General features: G+C 42.3%; 1 protein-coding gene across 2 annotated transcripts in view; it reads left to right on the top strand.

The window, feature by feature from the left end:
• The first annotated feature begins 1,212 nt into the window (after nt 1–1,212).
• The window catches only part of tbc1d22b (TBC1 domain family, member 22B), a 129,433-nt gene continuing 107,520 nt past the window's right edge, over nt 1,213–23,125 (top strand). The window contains exons 1-4 of one of the 2 annotated variants that reach the window (XM_088922158.1): nt 1,213–1,373; nt 8,533–8,589; nt 14,649–14,974; nt 21,046–21,225. In XM_088922158.1, coding sequence (XP_088778284.1) covers nt 1,318–1,373; nt 8,533–8,589; nt 14,649–14,974; nt 21,046–21,225 — 619 coding nt within the window. In that variant the 5' untranslated portion in view covers nt 1,213–1,317. The remainder of the gene's footprint in view (nt 1,374–8,532; nt 8,590–14,648; nt 14,975–21,045; nt 21,226–23,125) is intronic. The other variant, XM_088922159.1, reaches the window with a different exon arrangement.

Genomic DNA, 23,125 nt, shown 5'->3' with positions numbered 1-23,125 from the left:
ATGCCACACCACCTGACCCAGGAACATGGAGGTATGCACCCTTCAAATTTAAGCATATAAAGGAATCCCTGCTTTTGACTGACTACGTTAAGTACATCCAACACAATTCCTGGGGGGCCAAGTTCTTCTGGCTTGTGTTTCACATCTAGCTTGTCTAATTATTTAATTAACAGTATAATTGTTAATACTGCTAACCAGGCAGGAAGGTGTTTTATAGGTCTCACTTTTTAGTGAAGTTCATGTTTTAAGTAACTGTAAACGATATAAAAGATTATATGTCTAATTAAGAGAATTAATTTGATCAGAAACTGAACTTGACACTCCTGCACTAGGGTTACTGATACATGGTCCAGTAGCAGAGGCTCAGCTCCTTCAGCCTGGTGTACAGCTTCCTGCAGCCCTGCACCAGGCAGAGGAGATCATCCTTCCTGAGAACCAAAAACAAGCAGGACAGAGACTCCGTGCCACATCTGAGGAGTCTGTTGGGTGGGATGGTCAGGAAAAAACGAAGCCAGACATGGCTGCGAGGGGGATTTCCAGAATACCCAGAAAGAGGGTGATTTGATGGAGAACTGCAGGAGATAATCCTCCCTCATGGTGGACATTACCCAGGGATCCAGTGCAGTGTTTTGCCAATGATCTCTCTGGCTGGGAAGCATGCAAAAGTCCTGTAATCCCAGATTTAGAACCAAATTGTATTTGGAATTGTAAAACCACAGGCCATTCTTGAATATGTGCAATAGTAAGAAATACAAAAATCTCTCTCTACATTTCATTTAATTCAGTATCAATATATTCAATCCATTTGTAATGGTATAAATATTCAAATATTTTAGGACAAAACTAAATTGGTAGAACACTGTTCTTTTACGACTTTTAAACGTAGCTCAGTTACTTTCTCTGTAAAGCTCAACAGGTTTAAAGGCAATAAAAAAGAACGGTTCATAGGACACAAAGAAAAATCACAATCCGACTCACAATCTGACGTCAGAACTCACCTGTTAAAGCTGACGGCACCTGTGGGGGAACGATACCGACGTCAATCCTCAGCAAACCCCTCCCTAGCCAGCGGAAACCACACCTATGATTGGTCCCCTCCTGACACCTGCCTCCACTTCCACCAATCAGGGCCCAGCTCTTTACAACACTCCAAGATGGCGACTCCCAGTGCTGTATTTTCTGTTTTCTGCTAATATAAAATAATAACTCCAACAGTATTTTCACTTTGAGTTTTCAACAACTTTTAATTTTTTTATCAGCGCTTTTAAGAATTTGGATCAAGTGTTTGCTTGAAAAGAATCGGGGATTTCTCAGAGCATGACAACCGATAACAAAATCCAGTTTTGGAAGAGGAACACCAAGGTTCCGGGGAGGTAGGTTTCTCTGATACTGTGCATCACTGACATTGCTGGCCACAACACAAGGAAAACTCTGGCTGTAAAAAAAAACGAATCTGGAAAAAAATAAACGTAATAGTTCTAGTAATAATAGAATGCATCTTAGCTTTTAGATTAAAGGTTAAGAGGAAACCACTTCGTGAACTTCACCTTTGGAACACCAGGTGAACATTGATAAATATCATCTTGCTCCGGCAATGAAATGTGATTATATTTCAGAAAATCCACAAGACATTGGCTTTATTTTGAAATAAAAGCATGAAAAAACAAAAACGTAACAATGAATATTGTTATTATAAGTTTAATTCTGCCAAAGAACAGCTGTCTAGCATATGTAATGTTTTCAATTTTTGTAAACATAAAATACACCCTGTATTTCTAAATTTATTTTTGTTAATTATATAAAGAAATGTACTGGTAATAGGTGTCTGAGTTTATATTTTCAACTTATTTTATTGATATACGTACAAATGCTTGTCTGTTTTAACTGTTGCATACTAGGGGTTGCTGGTAAGGTTCAGTTTCGTTTCTATATGCAATTAATGTTTTACCACCAAGCAAAGCCACGCTGCGGTTAAACTAAGTTTTTGCGTTTGAAGAATATTCATATTTAATAATAGTAAACAGAAGTGCAGAGGGATTCTGAATAAAGTCATTTCTTCCTTTCACCATATACTGTATATAACTCGTGTAGGAGCTGTTGTGTATTGTGCTGTAACTTCAAACACTCATTGCTCAACAAAAATGAGCCCAGAGGCAGCAACGGATTTCAAAGAAGACTGACACATTTCAGACTTTTATTTTTGCTTTATGCTTCGATCCTTATAGTTTGAGTTGCATATTTCGCTTGTGTTTTTCTGGACTGGGATTGAACGTGAGCCTCTCATTAACTCTTCAAATTGAAGAACGTTAAAATGAAACCGAACTGTGTGGGAGAAGGGAAAGAGTGTGATTCACCTGGCGAGAGAGAAAATGAATTCTTTATGCACACCTGTGATGCTTAGGACGTTTGCTGTAGTCAATGAAATAAAAATTCTGTATAACAAAAATGTAATTATTTCTTTTCAACTGATTAGTTTGAATAACATAACTAATAAACAGAAAAACCTGTTATAGTCATGAAATAATCGATTTGGACATTTTGCTTTCACTGTACTATAAACGAATAGAATACTGTTGTGCTGTAGTGAATAAGGTAAAAGAAAAATGCAGTTGCATTAGTATGCAATTGATCTGCAGGGTAATGTGCACAGTCTGCTGTGCAGTTTCTCTGCTTTCACAATTTCCCCCAGTTTCCCTCCTGCGTTTATCTTTGGCACTTGTGTCTTCTGTCGAATACACACTTCCTGTCTGTGCTGGGGTGGAGTTTGCTCTGCACAGGCCTTTTGCTGTCTGACGTGTCAGAAGCTGAAGAGGGGGCCAGTGGTTTGGATTCTGTGCTCTAGTATGTGGAAGCTGTGTGCTGGAGCTGTCAATGGTCCCATCAGGTCTTTCCTTTCTGAGTGGATGGAGCATCTATTGCAGCCATGTTGCCTGTTTTTTTTATGGAGGCCTGGGTTCCAAGTGTACTTATTTTTTTTAATGCCAATGTTTAGTTTTAAGTCACTACATTTACATTCTTAGCATTGCAGCACAGTGAGGCACTACATTCACCGAAGCCCTGGCTCAGTTTGGGCCTTCTCAATTCTTTGTCATTATTTGCAAACACAGAGCCTCCCAGTGCATTCTGTCATGGCTTATCTTTCTGAAGTAGCTGTCAGTGATCAGAGTGTCAGAAAACAGCCAGCTGATCACGTTTGGGCCATCTATATCAGAGATGTGTGCGATACAGGAGCAGAAACATCTTTCCGCAGACAGGAGCAAGGCTGGTGCCCTGAAATATTCTTTCCCTTTGTGACCTTTCAGGAAATATCACACCTGGTCACCTCTTCTCTCTGCCTCCCACTGTGCAGTTCAATGCAGGGGCTGGAAATAACTGTCTTGTAGATATTTTATTTGTTTCAAGTCTTAATTGTTGCTCCTATTCCACTAATGAAACAAGCAAGTATGGATTTGTTTTCTTAACACCAATGGTCTGGTTTTTCCTGTGGGCAAATAGCCCATGTTATTAATTTGCTATGGAGTGGGTACTTTTCCATCACATTGGCCACAGGAAAAATAAGGAACCACATGTCCATTTATGCGCTTACTCCAAATAAGTGGACAAGCGTGAAATATCCAGCGTCTGGTGTTGGCTTATGTACAAGAGTCTGCATCTTATAAAATCTGGTACAGTTCAAACTGCTGAGTGATGGGGTTTATTGCTCGAGAACTGGGATGAACGGCGGCTTGCTTTGTTTTGGCCTTTGTTATTGTCCTATGGAAAAAAAGGTCATTGTGTCGGAATGTAATGTTTCTGTAATGGTGAATACAGGCCAGGAAGTGATGTGTATGGTGAGGAAGGATTGATGGGCAATATCTGGTTTGCAAAGAAAAGGACTAACCATTGCCATTTTTTTCTGATCACAGTGTTCACGTTTGTCTTTCTGAGGGGGAAAAAGTGCCTGGCTCATTTATTTGGCGATGATTAATCCCTGGTTATTTCAACTATTTATCTGGAGATTTTAGGGAAGCTCAGGAATTGCACTTAAGCCAGTCTCCTCCTGTCTGGGAGGAGTCCAGAAAGAATCTGAAGATTAAAAATGAACAACTTTCTAGCAAGCATTAAAAGTTTGAACATTTGTGCCTCTTGAGCTGCCACAGACACATGATGTACACATTTCAAGTCTTCTACTGCTATTGATCTGTGCTGCTGGGATGTCCCATAACACTGCTACCAAATGAGAGCAGTGCTCTTTTTTTTTCTCAGTCAATTCAGATGTGGATCATATTTGGTTGGAGTTGTCTGGTGAAAAATGACTGAGCTATGGAATATCCAGGAGTGGTCTTCGATATCTCCTTGCAGCTTCAGACAGTTTTTCATTACAGGTGCTGATCCAGACTGCAGTGTCTAAGTGTCCCAGAAGAGAACCAGTGTGGTGAAGAGCTGAGAGCCGATTTGCTGCTCTTTCATTCTGTGTTGATTCCCTTGGGCGCTTGTCTCTTGTATCACTTTAGAAAAAAAGAATCTGCCACTTCCAATTATGCTGATTTTGTACATTACGCCTAATTTCTCATGCCTCTTTAATGGAAGTACATGTTTGCTATTTTGTGCATTTATGCATATTGGTTTATTTGAAGAGGCATCTCTGCTCTGCAGTGTGGGGCAATCAAGATCAATGGAACTTTTAAATATTTTATCACTAGAGAGTTTTTTTCATGTGCTTTTGCTTATCCTTGTTAACAAACAGAGTTTGGATTTATATATATATTTGTTTGTTTGTTTTTTTGCTTTTGACAAGCTTGGCGGATGTTAGCGTTCCAGTGGGATATTTATTAATGTGAAAGGAAAGAGCCCCTCTGGTGTCTGTCGGAGGCAGTGCTTGAATGGAGTAAACTGAGCCCGTGACTCTGTGATCTTTGAATGCGAAGTGCAGCTGCAGCCTTGCAGCACAAATGAGAAACAGAGGAGGGACTGATGTGGTGTGATGTTCCATGCGGGGAGGAGAAAGCTATCAAATCGCAGTCAGTTAGCTGGTGGGGGAAGAACAGGCACAATTTGTTCACAGCAGAGATGTGCCAGACTCCCTCAGTGTCTCGGGGAGATTAGGAGTAGTTTAAGCCTGCTTGTCTCCCGGGGGACTTTGTCGATAAGAGCATTGCGTAGTTATAAGACACACTGCCAGCTCTTGCAGAGTACCAGCCCATCAGAACTACTGTCTTAAAATCTTTGAGACAGGAAAAAAATGAACACTGACTCTGACTGGTCACCGAAAGCAACTAATACGGTATATTGATGAAAGAACAATGCATTAGCTAATCTTGGGAACCATTGCACCTGAGATTATTAAATTCTATGAGTGCAGGGAAGTTGTATTGCATGCATTCCTTGCATGGCGATTTCTGGCCGGGTTAAGAATGACAATGACTGGGGAGCTTTATCACATAGATGTGAGGAATAGTGGTGAAAAATGTGCATTAAGCAGACTACTCTGCACATCATAGGGAAGGAAGGAAAGGCATGGATTTGCTTGGCAAATGAGGACTGGGATCATTCACACCCATCCCCTTTTTTGTGTCCTATTTTACAGTCCTATTCAAATGTAGGAATGTTTTGAAATGGAAGTAGTCATTGCGTAACAGGTAGGCCTAATACAGAGAGGCGATGCAGAGACTGTCATGTCAGTTTTTAATCCTTCTAGTGAGTTTTAGTGTAGTTCTGTTCTGTCCGGAGCCTTAGACTCTACTGCAGGGTGTTCTGGTGTCTTCAGAAGGGCCCTAACTGCCAGGGCAGGGTTAGTCTGATTGTCAGCCTCTGTCCCCTGCAGGTGCTCACAGCTGTGTTGCCCTGGGCAGCCGCACAGACCTGGCATGGAGATGAATTTGGCCATAGTGCTGGCAGACGTACGATACAGTGGCAGTCAAGGAGATGGAAAACCAGAGTGAGAAGAATTTCACCTTCTGTTGTTGAATCAGGGCAGAAAAATAAAAATACGTTCTGAAACTCACTTCTAAAAACTTTAAGTAGTTGTGTTTAAAGGACTTTAGACAGCACCACACGTTCACTTCTTCTCTCAGTTGGTTCAAAACTGGAGTTGAAAAACTTTTTCATTCTTAACAGAATGTCTCCCCTTGAGCTATTAAAGTGTCTCCTGGGGTTTAACCTGCATCATCCACTTCCTCATTTCTGGAGACAGGGGACTCTGCAGGGCAGTGTGTCCCTCAGTATTATCATTATTGTCCTGTCTCTTGGATAATACCCTGTCTGAATGTATCACCTCTGTCTTCTGTCCCTGGAGTTTTCCACAGAAGCTGCTTTTGCCTGTATAGCCTCTCCACCGTCTCTTTCTGCTGAGTCTCAGCTCATCACTTATTAATACATGGCCTCTAATGTCTGCTTTTGATGAGTTACTTTAAGTAAAGTTTAATTAGAACAAAATATACTCTTAGTAGAATCCTTTCTAGTGTTTCTGTTAGAAGTGGGCTTTAAAAATGCTGAGATTAGTGAAGGGGTTTGCTTTGAAAAGCCTGAGAATAATTAGACCCATGGCATAAAGACAAAGGACTGTTTGTGATTTTTAATTTTACTTTTTGTGTTCTCTAACATTTTTGATCTTTTTTTTGAAACGCAGTGTTGGCAAACATAAGTCTTGGAACATTATGTCCTTAATTTAACTCGCTAGAGTTTAACACTGCTTTCTTATGTGCAATGTTAGTTAATGAGCTATTTTGATACATGAGGTGCTAATAGTTGAATTGTGCAGCATTGTTATTTATGAGGAAGTGTTTTTAAAACCAAGAGCTGGAGGCATGTCTTTATGCAAAGGGTTGCAGGAGTATGGAACAAGTTATCCAGCCATCTATGTCAAAACTAATACCTTTGCTTTGTTCAAGAAACATCTGGATGAAATCCTTGGAACAGTTAACTACAAACTACTAAACACAGAAGTAGGGTCTCAAGTTGTTTTTGACCTTTCTTGTTGTTGTTCAGATTTCTGAGGCGCTGATATAGTTTGCAAGAGAGGAAGAGTGGGGAAAAACGGGGAGAGAGAAAACGAGAGAACACTAATGCTAATGTACGTTTGCATGCCTGGTTTATTATGGGAAGGAATGGGATAAGAACATACACTGTAGGTTTGAAAAAGAGCAGGAAAAGAGAATCAGTTCAGTTAATTCAGTTAAGTCGTAAGTAAACAAGGAAAACAGCAGGAGGCTAAGCACACAGCCGAGGTGCACCTATATTGACGGTCAGTGTGGAAGAAGGCTTTCCATCGACCTTCATAGTCTGTGGTCTGCCAGTCAGGAATCCTAGTCGGGATAAGGAGAACAGCCCAAAAAAAAGGTCATGTGTGTTTCTTGCTAAGGAGAGACTCCTCTAGGAATTGCACAGGTCCCCCCTTAAGGGGGCCCTTTTATCTGGAAGGGGTCCCAGAGGGGGACACGGAGGACCACGACTTTGATTTATCTGTGGTCCTGCTAGGGGGAGACTGAAGGAGGAAGTGATGGGAAGAGAAAAGGGCAGAATCTGCCTATGACGGCGAGAGCAGTTGCACAGTTCCTGTGGGCTGTGTGCTGTGGCTAGGGAAGATCTTTTGTATTTGAAAGTAATAGAGGTTAGTAGTGGCACTGAGGCCGTTTCTCCTGTAGGAATCCCTCACTATACAGTACTGCGCTCCGCAGCAGGAGCTTTCTGGAGCACTGTGCTGCTGGGCTTAGTTCACACAGACTCGTAAAAGGCAGGGCTTCAGGAGATGTCAGTGCTGCACATATGCTCATAGCCCAAACATTATCCCTTCCATTTGGCAGAATTAAAAGGTTTACTGTGTCGTATGTTTTATAGATTACATGGATTTAACCTGCTCGCACAAATATAAGTTCATTTTCCCATGGGTTTTTATTACAGTAGGCTTTTTTCAGGTTTTTATGCTTTGCTGCTATCGGAATGATTAGGGATAACATTATGTCACAGGGTCATCGATAATCCCAGTCCCAGTCTGTCATCCTCAGTGGCAAGGGCATGAATTTAAACCATGAAGATATGCAGAAGACACTGAAGCGTTAGATAATTCTAAAGGTGAAGACTGTTATCACACCAGTGCTTAGTAGTGACTGCCATACAGAGCAGTACAGTCGCCTGCAGGTATGATGTGTTAATTAGCTATCAGCAATCAAGCGATCAGAATTAATCAAATGGCTTTCTCTTGTTTGAAACACTAATGTTTTATGTTCTTACAAGGCAAGAGATTATATTTTAAGATCCATTTGCTGTTTTCCTTGCAGTTTTTAAGAGCTAGGCATCACACCTAGCAGCTTTTTTGTTTCTGGTTCTTGGTGTGTGCACATGTTCAATGTGTGCATAAAAGATCTGTTTCATTCTGGTTTAATTGAGACCAATTATTTCTGTCCAGCCTAACAACAGCCCACAGTTACAATACCATCTGCTCTTGGACTGTTGAAGTTACAGTGCAGTGTTGACCATGAATGTAAAATCCGGTAGTTTTTTTTTTCCCCATATGCACAACTGTGCTCACTGCCTATTGCCTTGTTTCTCCTGCAGTATACAGCCTGTTTATGGAGCTCAGCATCCTCCTCTTGATCCAAGAATACATAAAACGTAAGTGTGCTATATCAGAGATGTGTATGATATGAATACATTTTGTTTGCATGTGCATCTGGTGATGTTCAGCCACTCAGGGGTGCATGGTTTCAAAATCCTGTTGGTGTTTTTTTTCGTTACAGTTTTATTTCAGTGAGTTTGCACCATGTTCATAGCATGCTGATGTCTCTCTTTCTGTTGTACAAGGAACCCCTTTCAGAGTTATGGTTATGGTGAAACAGCTGTCCAAGGTTGCCAATGTTGGCTTTAGTTAGCAGCCATGGTCTGCTTTTTTGCTTTTATTAGGCTCATCTGCTAACTTTGACAACTGAAGTGGACATTTACAGTATTCATGTCCTACAACTAACATCTTTTGGGCTATGATGACTTTTAAGAGCAAGAAGCTACTTTATGGGAATGAATCTTATTTAGCCCTAGCCATCACTATATAGTTATTTATTATTATGCTCTGTGTGTACAAGGTAATTATAGGATGAGTGTGCAATAATATCTAGAAGACTCAAGCTTAAGTCTCACGAGATTGTTAATCTGCATCTTTTTTAGAGTATACTATTGTGTATAGCAGATTCCCCTGTCTTCAAGAATAAGAAATCCTTTTAGAAAGGATGCAATTTCTCTTCATGGACTTAGTAGTGTTATTATTATTGTGCTGCATTGCATCAGGTGGTTTTTAATCTTGCAGAAAAAGGTCATTGGAGTTGAGACCTTAACAAAAAGAGTGCATGCTTGCTCAGTGCAGAAGCAGTACAGGACAGTAGGGAGGGACACCATCTTGTGTCAGAACTGTCTCAGTTCAAAGTCTGATAAAGGATCTCTGTGCTCTGCAGCTGTGTGACAGCTTATCATCATGAACCTTCTATGTGCTGCGAAAGGTCAGAAAGATTCTCATTTCGCTGGCGACAAATTTCTATCTGTGAAACTGGATGGTAATGAGATTACAACTATTTGAATTGAATACAGTATAGATTCAAAGGCATTGAACATTGATCTGAATTTCGACAGAAGGGAAAATGCTAGCTGATGACAGGCTGGAGTTTTAGATAGTTTGAGAGGAAGTTGTGTGTGGGTGTCATATGGCTGAGCATGGCACTCAGTTGTGCAGGGAACTGTGGGGATGTGGTCTTGGGTAAATGCAGACTGGACTGGAAAAACGGTTTTATTTATTTATCTGTATGCTGGCATTAAAATACAGTAAAACGCCAAGCGTTACAACTTTTCCGAAAGTTACAAAGTGAAAGGTCAAAAATCTTTGTGATGTTCTTTTAATGTGATAAAAAGATATCTTTGAGATATCTGTGATGGGTAAACTATGACAAAACACCATTCATAATATGGAACAGACACAAACATAACAGTGGCTGGCAGTCTGACCTAGAGCGTCATGTAGGGCCAGATGCAGATGATCATGTACTCTGCAAGACTTTTATATATGCTGTGTCCAGGCAGGGATGCATTTTGCATCTCGAAACTTATGAAGTTACACTAAATTGTCTTGCCCCCATTGAAAAGCAGACCAGCGTGTGTCGTTTCCTGCGTAAACCTGCAATGCTCTCTGAGTCTGCAGGCTTCACTGAGATCGTAATGCCATTGAACAGGAGGTAATTGCGGTGATTATAAGGGCTGGAGCAAAAGTTGTGTGGAATCAATGGAGCATCACATTCTAAAGGCAGCAGAATGCAGTGAGGAGAGGGGTAATTGATTTCAGAACCTGCTCGGGGACAGGCTTTATCTCAGGGAATAGACGCAGGACAACGTGTGGCCAATGAAGATTAATTAGCTCCTGTTCTGCTAATGAGCACGTGTGGGATGTCTTCTGAAGAGTCATTTTGCAAGGTCCCTCCCAGTTTTAAGTGCCGTGCTCTAGAGTGGAGCACAGCTATGCGTGTGCAGAGCTGGACATAAATCAGGCCAGAGTTTTGGCCGAGTGTCTTCGCCAGCTCAGCTGTGCTGAAGGACGATGGGGCTCTGCACGTGTTCTTCTGTGAATGTATACCTGGCCTGCTCTTGGGCATATTAAAAATGTATTTTTCTGGTGCTTCACAATATCCCCAGCCCTCTTCATTAATAATAATTGTAATATAAGAAGAGTTACGACTGAGTGAAGGCAAATGGTAGCTTGCTCAGTAGTTAGTGGCTCATTGATCCAGGGAACTAATCTAGCGATTTCTTGGGGAAAAAAAGCTAGGCTGGTGTTACATACTCTCACAACTCTTTGGTTCTTAAAAGGTGTTTTAAATGCACTTTCATGTAGTTACTTGTGTCCTCTGGTTTGTATAATTATGGTAAATCCTTGCATTTCTGTAGCACTTCTCACCCAAAAAGATCCCAGAGCACTTTACATTCAGTGAACAGCTAGCAGGGTGACACGCTAGACAGCAGATCGGGAGGAGAAGTGAAAAATTCCTTCACCATTATACCTGCACCCTTTCATCGCTGTCAAGGGACTGAAAGGTCTGGCAGCCTGGGCGCTAAAGGGGTCTCTGCTTAACTTTCCTCTGCATAAAACAGGTGCCATTGCAGGGATGAGAATTTCATGTGCAAAAAGTGTACATGTTTTATTCACCTTGCTTGTAACCCTGTCTGGTTGGTTGATGAAAATGTTGTTTTTTTTCTTTGTTTTCTGTACACAAATAATAAACAATTCTGCTCTGGAATGAAAGCCCTTTTGTTTTTTTAGATTACATACTGTACTTCATGGACAGATTGATTTTGGGGTTCTGCATGTATATGTAGGGTATATACATGTTCCCCCACATGTAAAACGAAGGAAAGCTGAAACCATAGATTCCGTTTTTCTTTTTGAAAAGAAAAGGTGGTTTCAGAGCTGAGGCGAACTGGGGGTATCGCTCCCCTGGACTCGTTTTCTATTCTGTATTTAAAACTGTACATCTGATGCGCTCTAGGAATGAGAGCTGTCAGCCCCAAAAGGCATTTTGTCCTTAGCTTCTGAGCTTACCTATCAAAGAGATGAAAACCCTGCTGCAGATGTGATGCCTTCTTAGCCTTGATTTAATATCAGACCCCCCCAGGGATGCTCCTCGGCTTAAGCACCCACAGGGATGAAACTGAGCTGAGCCACGGCAGATTCATTCGTGCACTAACATGAAATTGCTGTGTACATCAACACGCAGTACATGCGCTTTGTCTAAAGTACAAATAAATACGAGGTGAGCCATTAGGTGGCAGCACTGCACATTATTGAGCCAGAAGAGCCAGATCTCAGGGTTAAGAGAGAGAAATAAGATCAATTTATTAGCCATATACAATTTCTTTCATTAGGATTTCGTCTTTTCTCATACCCCAGCTTGTTTTTCATTAGACACAGACCGGGAGAGAAGCTTGGGGTCAGAGCGCAGGGTACAGCACCCCTGGAGCAGTTGGGGTTAAGGGCCTTGCTCAGGGGCCCAACGGAGTAGGATTCCTCTGCCGGCTGCGGGTTTTGAACCGGCAACCTTCCAGCCGCAGGCACAGCTCCTTAGCCACAAAAAAAGCCACTTTTTATTTATTTTTTTTATAAGATGATCAAGTCTTTGGTGAGGGGCTATTTGTTGGAGAATGGAAGCTTTCATGCACTCCAGGACAGTGAGCCACACTCTGTCTAAAATGAGACATTCAAAATGGCACGGAACTGGGCTGGAAGATGGTTGAAAATTAGTGTTTGAACGACTGAGGCTGTAAACAATATTTGTTTTCAAGCTTCAAGTACTCTGTCACCACCAGATTCGGACTGTGTTTCTGTGTTGTGGTATTGCACTGGGCACCTGCTCACACTGGGAATATACTAATATTAAAAGCAAAATAATGTACTTGAGTACTGAGAACAGTTGCTGTGGGAATTCTGAGCTGAGAGGGCAATAGAGCAGTGTTGTAATTTAAGGGGGAAACTAATAATTTTACGTTTATATATTACCTTAATGTTCCTAATTCTCATCCCAGTCTCATGTCTTGTTTAACAGAGCTTTTGTAATGGTCAGGCAAATATGCAGACTGGATATCCCAATCAGCGTTTTAAGAGCTGAACCAAAACGTAATTGACTGCCTTGATTAGAAAATCGAAGCCAATTAGTCTGCGATTAAGAAAAAACCCCAGAAGGGACAGGAGTTCCCCAGGATCAGGATTGGGAACCAAGGCCCAGGATACACTATTTGTGTCAGTGGGCGTCTGAATTCTTCACTCAGTGGTGCAGAGCACTCGCAAAGCATTTTTAAATCCCAAATGAAGCTAATCGCTTCATTTAGTTGGGCACTAAGTGTTTGAGAGGACTTTAAAGAGCTTTCTGAACATTATCACTGATGTTTGTGCTTACCTGAAGGTTGAGCTGTGTGTTTTGAAAATGCGTTGTGTGATCTTTGACTCTCCTGGGAATTAATAAAAATGGCCGCGTTCATGAAAGCAGATACATGTCTCCTAGGAGGCATTTTCTTAGTGATGACAACAGTTCAGCTGGTTAAGCCTTCTGGAGGTGTTAGGTGACAGGGTAAGGCTTCTTTACAGCTGAAACATTGTTTTTTCCCCACTTTTTAAAGTGGAATTAACCTTTAGGTGTTCCGTCTCAGCTGAATTATTTAATAGGTAGCCTATTTCAAACGTGATTAGCACCGACAAACACAATATATTGCTGGTCTGGCATCCCCTGGATCCTTGTTTTGCCAGCTTTACTGTGTTTTCTGGTGATACTGTTGTAAATTAGCAGTGAAATTTGCCATTTGCTGGATAACTGGACATGCAGTAACTTCAAATGTCTTGACTGCCCATTTGTCTGTGTGGTTGTCAAAGTTAATGGAATCATGTCAGGTGGTTTTAATTCTCTTTTAACTGTGCTTCAGTCTGATTACATTATGGGCTTGATGTGTGTGTGTGTGCATGCATATATATGTTTCATTTTGTGTGTATTGCATTACCTATAGATCTTTTCCCTATGATATCCGTACCTGCCTTTAGTCTCTTGTTACCTGAAGATTGTTTGAAGCTTTGTACACAGGATCTTCTAGTGTTATGAGCTGGGCTGCTCTTGTTTTAACCCCTTTGATGTAACAGTGTGGAAGGAGATGCTTCTTTTAAATGTATTTATTATTATCGTTATCATAAAGCCTGAGCCATGCCAAGGTCTTTTCACATCCTGTTTTGATTCACTCCTGGTTGCCAAGAAAGTCTTGCTCATTCCAGTGCTGTTCCCCAGTTCCGCTTGATGTGTTTTGGTAACGCCTGTTCTGCTATCTTATTCCGATTGGAGATGAAAAGCCACACCGACCAAACTCTGACTTCAAAACGAAGACATGCAGGGATGAGAGAGAGTGTTCATCAATGAAAGGTGCACCACTGGACCTTGTATACAAGGAACTGTGTGCTGGAAAATATGTTTTTGTACATCAAATCTAAGGAGTCCAGAATTAAGCAAACATATGAAATGACTACATTTTAAGGTTTAGTCTACTGAAATGTTAGTACCACAGGAAATGGTATCAGTGTTTCTAAAACACAAAGTAGTGGTCACTGCTTCTGGAATTGGAATTCCCTTTTTTTCTCCATGCTAATGAGATCAATTACTTTCCTAACCATTCATTTTCTGGATTAACTGCTTCTTCCAGGGCTGTGTGGGGAGCAGGGGCCTATCCTGGCAATGAATGCGTGTCCAGATACGCCCTCATTCCCGATTCCTGACGGGATGCCAGTCCATTGCAGGGCACACACAGACACAGACACGCACACTCTCAGCAGGGTCAGTAATCCCAGAAGCCCCACCAGTGTGTTTTTGGACTGTGGAAGGGAGGAAACTGGAGCTCCTGGAGGAAACCCACATGAACAAACACACACACATGCAAACTCCACACATATAGTTCCCAGAATTGAACATAGAACCCCAGCACTGTGAGGGAGCGAAGCTTACCGCTGCGACACTGTGCTGCCCCCAGTTACTTTTCTTTTCTCCTTTTTTCATCTTCAGGTCATACCACAATCAGGTGTTGCTGTAAGTGGCTCCTTCACCCAGTGCTTTTTAATGGTTGCTGCATGCCAGCGCTTCTTATCAGCTCTTGCTCTCTCTGTCTCCTCGCAGGTTTTTAAAAGATGGCCCCCGGACTAACGCACTGCCCATCAAATCCAAGAAGGCCTCCAGTTTTCACGAGTTTGCCCGGAGCACCAGCGACGCCTGGGACATCGGGGATGATGAGGATGATGACTTTTTAGGTGGCCCTACCCTTCCTTCTCTGCCGCCTCCTCCTCCGCCCTCTGGCCACATCAGTTCCAAGGTAGCTGTGACAACGACCAATCCAGCCCCGCACTTCCAAGGCTGGGGGCGGGAGAAGCTGAAGACGGACGGTTACCAGAGCAATGGCAGAGTGGTGAAGTCACAGAGCGAGGCCCAGCTCAGCACAGCCACAGGTCAGAGGGAGAGGAGGGGGTTGAAAGTGAACTGTAGAGGAGAGGTAGGAGGCCAGGAGGGAGGGTGAAACACTCTTCCATCTTGATAGATTCTGAACTAAAGAGAAACTTTGTAGAGCTAAACTGTGAAAAACTCTAAATACTCTGCTCAGTGATACTGTATATCCTATCCTATATCATCTCCTAATATATCCTTCTATATTTAAATTGAAACCCCACCATGCTCATTTTTATTGTTATTCTACAGCAGTGTGGTTTTTGTATTCTACAAATGTTCTCATCATTTTTGGATTTTTTTTTCCTTCTTAATAACTTTAATTTAGCTTACAGAAGTTTTTTTTATTCTTTTTAAGTGGCATGTTTATTTTCACTTGTTCCCATAGCTGAGGAAGATAGACATTTACAGATAACTGGATATTAAGGATACGTAAATATTGTATCATTTGCATCGTAATTGGTGGATCATATTTAAATGACTAATTAGTACTGCAAGGCTAAACGTTTTCAGCAGTTCTATTTTAGAAATTAGCACTCCTTACAGGAAGCCTGTTTGTCACAGAACATGACTGGAGTTGTATTGCAGACAATTTAAAGCGGGCCAGTTGGTTTCTAGTTTCTCGTTGAGTTTTTTTTTCCACTGTGGTCTTTAATTGGGGCCTCTCTCCTCCCAGGCTCGTTTCTCAGCTATACTACTGTGAATTGCCCCCGTCTCCCAGTGGCTATAATGTCAGGCTGAGCTCCCGCGTGAGATAGTGGCGAAACAGGTTAGACATATACATGATCAAACAGGACTGTGCAGTAACTCCCTGGTGCGTGTGGAGCACAGTGTGCTCTAATGAGTGAGCTTGGGGAAGAAAAAACAAAAAAAAATCACTCTCGCTGTCTTCTTCCTTTATCTCCGAGTGACCCTGCTTTTTATCTCGGCGGAATACAGCACATCAGCATAGTGCCTGACCGTGCTGCACAGCTCAGTCCACTGGGTTTGGGCCATCAAATTGCGGCCAGCTTCACACAGTGATTTGACAGGTGATCTCTCATGAAAAGGACAATTAAAAGGAGAAAAAAATATGCTGTGAAATCCCAAACCTTAGTGTAGCTTTTTATGGGTCTTTGGGTTGATTTCAGGTTGACTTTTTTTTTGTGTTTCCCCTTGGAATGAATGCCTGTACTTGTGTTTAAACCACAGTCCCTCAGCCCAGATAGCACTATTGTTTTTTTCTGCAGCTTGGCCCAGGAGAGGGGGTGGTGTTGTTGAAGAGATACCCTCCAGTGTCTGGGAAGAAACTTTAGAGAGAGAGGGGGTGAGGAAAAGGCTGCTTTTTCTTGGTAGAGCTTGGTATTAAGATGCAGCTTATATGCCATTTCTTGAGCCCTTTCAAATATCTTTGAATTTTGTTGTGTGTCTTATGGGCACACTTTCCCACGTGTGTAGATATGTCGGCATGTCCTGCAAGGGAGAAATGGTCCTTCTTGAAAACGGGGAAGAAGAAAATGACCAACAAATCCCACTGGCTGGCTTTTAATGAAGCCAAATCACTGGAGGGGACTATCTCTTCCTTCTTATTGAGTACTGCTGCTGTGAGTGCCGTACTTGATAGCTGGACTGTGTGTGTTGTGGGCTGCAGCGATATTATTTTACTTGGCGAGGCGCTACCAGTGAGTGGGACTGGGAGGTCTGGAGGGTTACATGCTGTGTTGTGCCACAAGGGGCAGGTGTGTCTTTGCCGCAGGGTGGTGCTGATCTCTGCGTTGGTGCAGGCCACACGGGCAATGGTGCCAGCAGTGGAGTTCCCAGAACCAACCAGACATGTGTCACGTTGACCAGAGTCGAAGCTGCAAGCTCCTGCTCCCCAGGGGGTCAGCCCTAACTTTAATTGGATTAGTGTTTTTTTTAATAGCATGTGTTTAGCTAACAAGTTTATTCCTTGTTTATTTACTCATGTTGTTTTTTTTATTTAATCTGTGAGAGACTGCTGTCTCCCCCCCCCCACAGAAACTCTTTAAAATGATTGCGTTCAGCAATATGTCACTGAGGCCACAGTAGGGATTGATTTTTTTGGGGGGGTGGTGAATTTCGATACATTCTCAATTCTCTGATGCTTCTTGGAGATGAAGGAAGGCCTGGGTTTTTTATTACAGATAGCCCTCATCTGTGCTCTGTGGACAGAGCGATGAATGATTAGGGTCCAATGCTAACAGGATCATTGCTGTATCTATCATATTTAATGCCGGACTGAAGCAATTACAAGGGCGCACTCCCTGGGATAGTGGGTAATTTTAGGCAAAGCTAGACTCTGCCACTCAGCAGCCAGTGAGCAGATATAAATTGTTTCTGGGATGGTCCTGTCCCAGTGGGGGGTTCACAGCTCCACTTTCTCCAGAATCTGGGTCACTTCTATTTATCCGTTTTTATTTATTTACCCCCCCTCCAGCACCCCACTACCGTCTAAATTTCATGGAAGGTGGCTTTGTTTATTCTGATGTGTGCAGGACTTGTAATATGTAGCATCAGACGGCAGACGGTGATTTATGCCCTCAGTTTGGCTCTCTGACAGTATAAGGATTCCTGGATGTTTTATATCTGTTAGTGTTTTTGTGAGAGGGGGATGGGACAGATTGCTGCTCTCCACATGCCTGTCTGGTACAGAGCCGTTTTATGGTAGCTCTTTTATATATAGCACCTTTCCTAATAAACCTCCATGTTTAAACTCTTTTCAGGTCTTCACGATACACTGGGCTTTTCAGGTTTTATACCGCATTAGTGACCAAGTCCAGTCCTACAGGTTTTCTAGTATCTGTAACTCCTCAGTTGGTGGAAGACTTGGAAAAGAAGTAGTCAACAGATCAAGTAATTATGTTTGATTCAGATCAGATTAGGAAAAGTAAGACACCCCTTTCTCTCTCTTGAGGCCAGACCAACCAGGAATCAGTCATAATACCGCCATGCTGGTCAGTTAGGTCACTGGTGGTCAACAGCGGGTTGGTTGCTTTTCTTTCTAGTTCATGTCTTTATCAGTGGAGACTTGCAAGGGAACTAGGAAACAGACTGAACTGTGTATCTCATTGGCTACAGGGTGCAGACTAAGTGCCTTGTTGGTTTTCAGTGTTTAAATGAGAGCACAGCTGGAAGAATAGATATTTTATGTATACAACAAAAACTAAGGAGTGAAACAAGAGGTGGGTGAAGATGAGAGAGATGAGAAATAAAAATTACCTTTCGGTTGCAAAAGTTTTTTTTTTTCTTAGCTTTTGTTTCAGTCCTTTGTAGCTTTTGCATGTCATTATGTGCGACTTTGCGTATTATCACACGACAGTGTGTTTGCTTTGATGCAGCAAATGTTTTCTCTCTGTGTTAATTGGCCTGCATTGCAAATCTTTCCTGGATTCAAACTGGCATAGAACAATGCCCGAGTGAATGCAAGGCCTGCTTGATTCACTTGAGATGCAGTGCACACAAAGAGGCAGAATGGCTTCCACCTGTTGGAAGTTGGAGAAATGTGCTGAATTAATAATAATTATAATAATTGCTTACACTTATATAGCGCTTTTCTGGACACTCCACTCAAAGCGCTTTACAGGTAATGGGGACTCCCCTCCACCACCACCAATGTGCAGCATCCACCTGGATGATGCGACGGTAGCCATAGTGTGCCAGAACGCTCACCACACATCACTTACTGAAGAGCATTGTCTTCCTCTGCCTGCCTGGGTGTTTCTTTAATGACGGCCTGCAGGGATACAGTTACTAATTAAGTAATTAATGAGTGGTTTTAGCTTTATTCTAATAAGAAGCAGCTGAAAAGAACGTGCCAGTGACTTGTGGTTGGGCAGCCATGTAGGGAGCCACAGCCAGCAGTGTGAGGTCTGCAGCCTGGCCCCAGCAGTTTGGGGAATAACTCTTGCGTTTGGTCGATACAGTGAGTTTTATGTCCTGACTTCATGCCCTTGCATCTCCATGTTACTTGATGCAGAAAAAAGGAGTGAAATACCAGCATCAGTATTTTGTATTGTCATTATACGACTAAAGGTGATGGGCTTCCTTCAATAAGGCAACATTTTTCTGTAAAACCTTTTAGCAGGAATCTGGAATCTCGCCATTCACCCTGAAATGTAGTGGTCGCATCGGGTCACTACAGCAACATTCTTCTTTGTGCCAATTTCTTTTTTTAATTGTATAATTAAACAATCAGAACATTTCAATTCCATGCTGAGGAAGAGGCGTCGAGGCTTTGTGTGCGCTTGCTTACATGCGTCAGCTCTTTTCATACACATGTATTCTTTCATGTTGCTTCCAGCTGAAAAGTATATGTAGCATTTTTACATTGCATGACAGTGAATATTAATATTGGACCCAAAGAACTACAGGTAGCACCTCTAGTTTCAAGGGGCACTGGGCTGTCCTGTAAAGGAAGGCTGTGTGCTTGGCAGTCTTTAGAGGCCATGTGCTCTTGCTGTGGCTTGTGGAGAGGGTTTGCTGTTGGCTCTAGCTGGAGGTCTGGAGGCCGGACACAGGCAGATGGCTCTGACAGGAAGACTGGTGAAAGGTGGCAAGGGGGCAGTGGAGCAGAAGGGAGGGGCACGGAGGGGGTGGCACTGCCTCTGCTGCCCCTTGGAGCAGCAGCAGATGTTTAATGCCAGGACCCCCACCCTTAGCCCTGTATGGGATATTGTCAGCTTACAGATGCCACTGTAGAAGTGTGCCTGTCAGGTTGCAGTTTCTATTTGAAGTAGCAGGTGGAGAAGGGGAGAGTCTGTTTCTCCGTTTGAATTAAGGGTGAAATGTAGGTATGCTAGGCTGAGCAAGCCTGAAGCTGAATATAGCCAGGACACTTGGGTCAATGCCTTCTGTTACAATCATTGCCAGTGGTCTGAAGCAGTCATGACCTTGGGTTTACATCTCATCTGAAGAATCACCCTCCTAAAGCAGAGTGTTTCCAGACTACCACACTGGAGTATTGGTTTGGAAATTCTGGTCCGGAGGGAAGAGCAGCACCTGGTGTACCAACAAGCACCCCTTACAGCAGTAAGATGGTTTTCATTAGGCGTCACTCATCCCTGTAGTGACCATGCCCAGCCTTGCTTAGCATCTCAGTTCCGATGAGATCTGGTAGTTATGCTTCTTTGAATGATTAAAAAGCGTTCATTATGGTTTAAAAAGGACATATGTAGCTGGAAAAATAAAGATGGAACTGAGTTTATTGACTGAAAAACAGTTTTTTAACTGAGCATACAGCAGCCATATCATCACAGGCTGGAAAGGACTTGCAAAAGACCAGCCTTCGTCTTCTCCATATTAATGCCAGCATTCAGTACTTGTCCATTAAAAATGTATTTCCCCTTTGAAGCATTGATATATAGCATAATTTTTTTAAATTTGCAACGAGTGAAGAAATTGACATGTGACCGTGCTTTCCAGCACTAAATAAGTAAAGATTCTCTAGGCAGCCATTCCACTTAAAAATATATAGACTTTTCTGAGTTATTTTTGACTCTCGTTTTTCCTGTCCTTTTTTCTTCTTTCATCTGCCAGTACAGAGAAAAAAAAGCACTCACAGAATTTGTAATGTTCTCTTCAGATTTCTTTGTTTAACGCAGAGCAACATTTGAAGGTCAGTGTTTGTCTTGAGAAATTCTTCCTCTCGTCTTTCATTTACCTGTAGTGTGACGGGAGTCCTCATGTCTACCCAGAGTCCTCTGGGATTCCTCGCTCTTCCTCCGCTGTCAGGAGCAGGCCTATTCACACACTGGCAGTCCCTTTCCTTGTCAAGCAGAAAATAATTGAAAATGGATAAAAGACAATGAAATATACTGAATACACATCATGGAAAAATGCTAGGATTTGTATTCTTTGAGCAATATGTCTAGACATTGAGTACAAACACAGCAGATAAGTACTTTTATGTGGAATATTGTAGTATGTTCAAATGTGTTGTGAATTTGGTGGACTGAAAGGATTTGAGAATCAGGGGTGAAGAATGTCATGGCAAAATAATGAAAAAGCAACCCACTTTAGGCACTCTGTCTGCATGCGAACTGTTTGTCTGACCGTGGCCTTTACTTTTGTCTTCCAGAAGGCCCTCCAGTCCGGAACACACTCCAGAAACAGCAGTCCCTGCCTCTGCGGCCCATCATTCCCCTCATCGCCCGCATCTCCGACCAGAACGCCTCGGGGGCTCCTCCCATGACCGTCCGCGAGAAGAGCCGGCTGGAGAAGTTCAGGCAGCTGCTGGCCAGCCCGAACACTGACCTGGGTGAGTGTCGGAAGACAGCAGCTCAGGTTTCTGCAGTGCCTTTCCATGCTTCATCTCTTTGATTTGCAATTACTGTTCCAGCATTGTGTGTGGGGGGGGGAATCTTGTCACTTTCCAACAATTTTCTCTGATTGCAGCCTCTATTGGTAACCATGGGCTCTTAAAACTGGTCCTTGAGGGACACACGGTCCTCTGGTTTTCATTACATCTAACTGATTTAACTGAACTCATTATTTGCTTGACTGGACCATTCTAACTCTTTTGCCTGTGTCTTAAGGGTGATTTATAGAGTCCCTCAAGCCCGGTTGGATGACAGTGCTTGCAGACCAGAGTTAAGGATACCAGTTCAGGCCCTCATACCTGTTAACTCAGGATTTGACTGCTGTTGAAGTGCTTTCAGCCTGGATTCTGGCTTTTTCCTAATGCTGACCCGGCTTTGGTGATGATCATTTAATCTCTCCAGCACTGAACTCTTCTCATTTCTCACCCAGCCCCCTCGGCACTGCTTCTATAAGTTGACCCAATAAAACACAATCGAAAAAATTTCAAGTTCAGAATGCTCTAGGGTGAGTTCCCTCGTTGCCCTCCTACAGATCCCACAGACATTGCCTCTCCTCTAAGATGTCTGCCCTTTGTCAAAAACTGCCACTCTAGTCACTCAATCTATTGCTTTAAAAAATTAGCTATACTTGCAAGCAATTTAGCTGTTGCGGCTGTTAATAAAATCTCTAACTAACACCCTGCATTACAAGATGGATCCGAACCAGATCAGCAGCTTCCACGCCTTCAAGCAGTCTGGCCGACACCAACTAACAGATGTGCTTGAAAAACACGCATTCCAGGCTTTGAACAGAAGTGTTTACTCTTTTCAAATAATTGATTTCAGCTTGCACTCTCAATATTTATCTTATTGGATGCCTGACTTTTATTATAATATTTCTGAGATTATTTTGAAGGCATATCCTTGTATACGTATACATTATTTATAATTTCTCAACAAAAATATTTCTCATGCCTAAAAAGGGCCACGTTAGAAGATAACTGTTGCACCAGCAAAAAATACCAAACACCACACAGTTAAGTAACATTGTTATGTGATGTATAGCTTGGACTGTTGGGCAAAATAGTGATTTAGGAAGGTGTTAATTTTACTAATGTTGTTAGTAAACAGCTACAGATATGTGCTGTGTTGTACTTTTGATTCATTAACTACAGGTATCTTGCACTTTATAACGTCTTTGCTGCTGTATTGTAATTCAGACTCATTAATCTCAGTCAATGACATATTTTTGTAGGCTTACCTTTCACTACAGCTGTACTCTGTAAGTGTACTCTGTCATGCACTGAGGTGAAGTTGGAATTGATTACCGATGTATATGTTGGTAATATGCAGCTTTGTAATTTGGTTAAGGTGGTGGTTTACTGTACTTATTGAGTTTCAGTAGTGATAGTGATCGGTAATAGTGTTTTGTATTTCTGAACCTGTAATGGTGTTTATAAATGTCCTATACTCTAGCAGATTTTCACATACGGTATGAGAGTAATTTATGATCATATGTATACATTATCATAAAGCTGATTAGGTCATGGCATCTTGGAGATAATCCCAGAAGCAAAGGGCACAAGGTGGAACTACACCCTTGTGGGGATCGGTGTCCACCAACAGGGATAAACACACACACACACACACACACACACACACACAGCTCATGGAGACGATTTAGAGTTCCAATTAACCTTTATTGTCCGAGATCACAGTCTTGGTCTTTTGAAAGTGGGAGGAAACAGGAGCACCCAGAAAAAAACCTGCGCAGTCCCAGAGGGACAGGTCAAACTTCACACCAGTCCTGAATGAAACACAGTGCATACGTCATTCTGGAGCCCCTGATGTAATGCACTG

This window comes from Atractosteus spatula, chromosome 7, assembly GCF_055471065.1.
Source record: "Atractosteus spatula isolate fAtrSpa1 chromosome 7, fAtrSpa1.hap1, whole genome shotgun sequence".
Taxonomy (NCBI): Eukaryota; Metazoa; Chordata; class Actinopteri; order Semionotiformes; family Lepisosteidae; genus Atractosteus; species Atractosteus spatula.
This window is presented reverse-complemented; position numbering and strand designations above follow the sequence as displayed.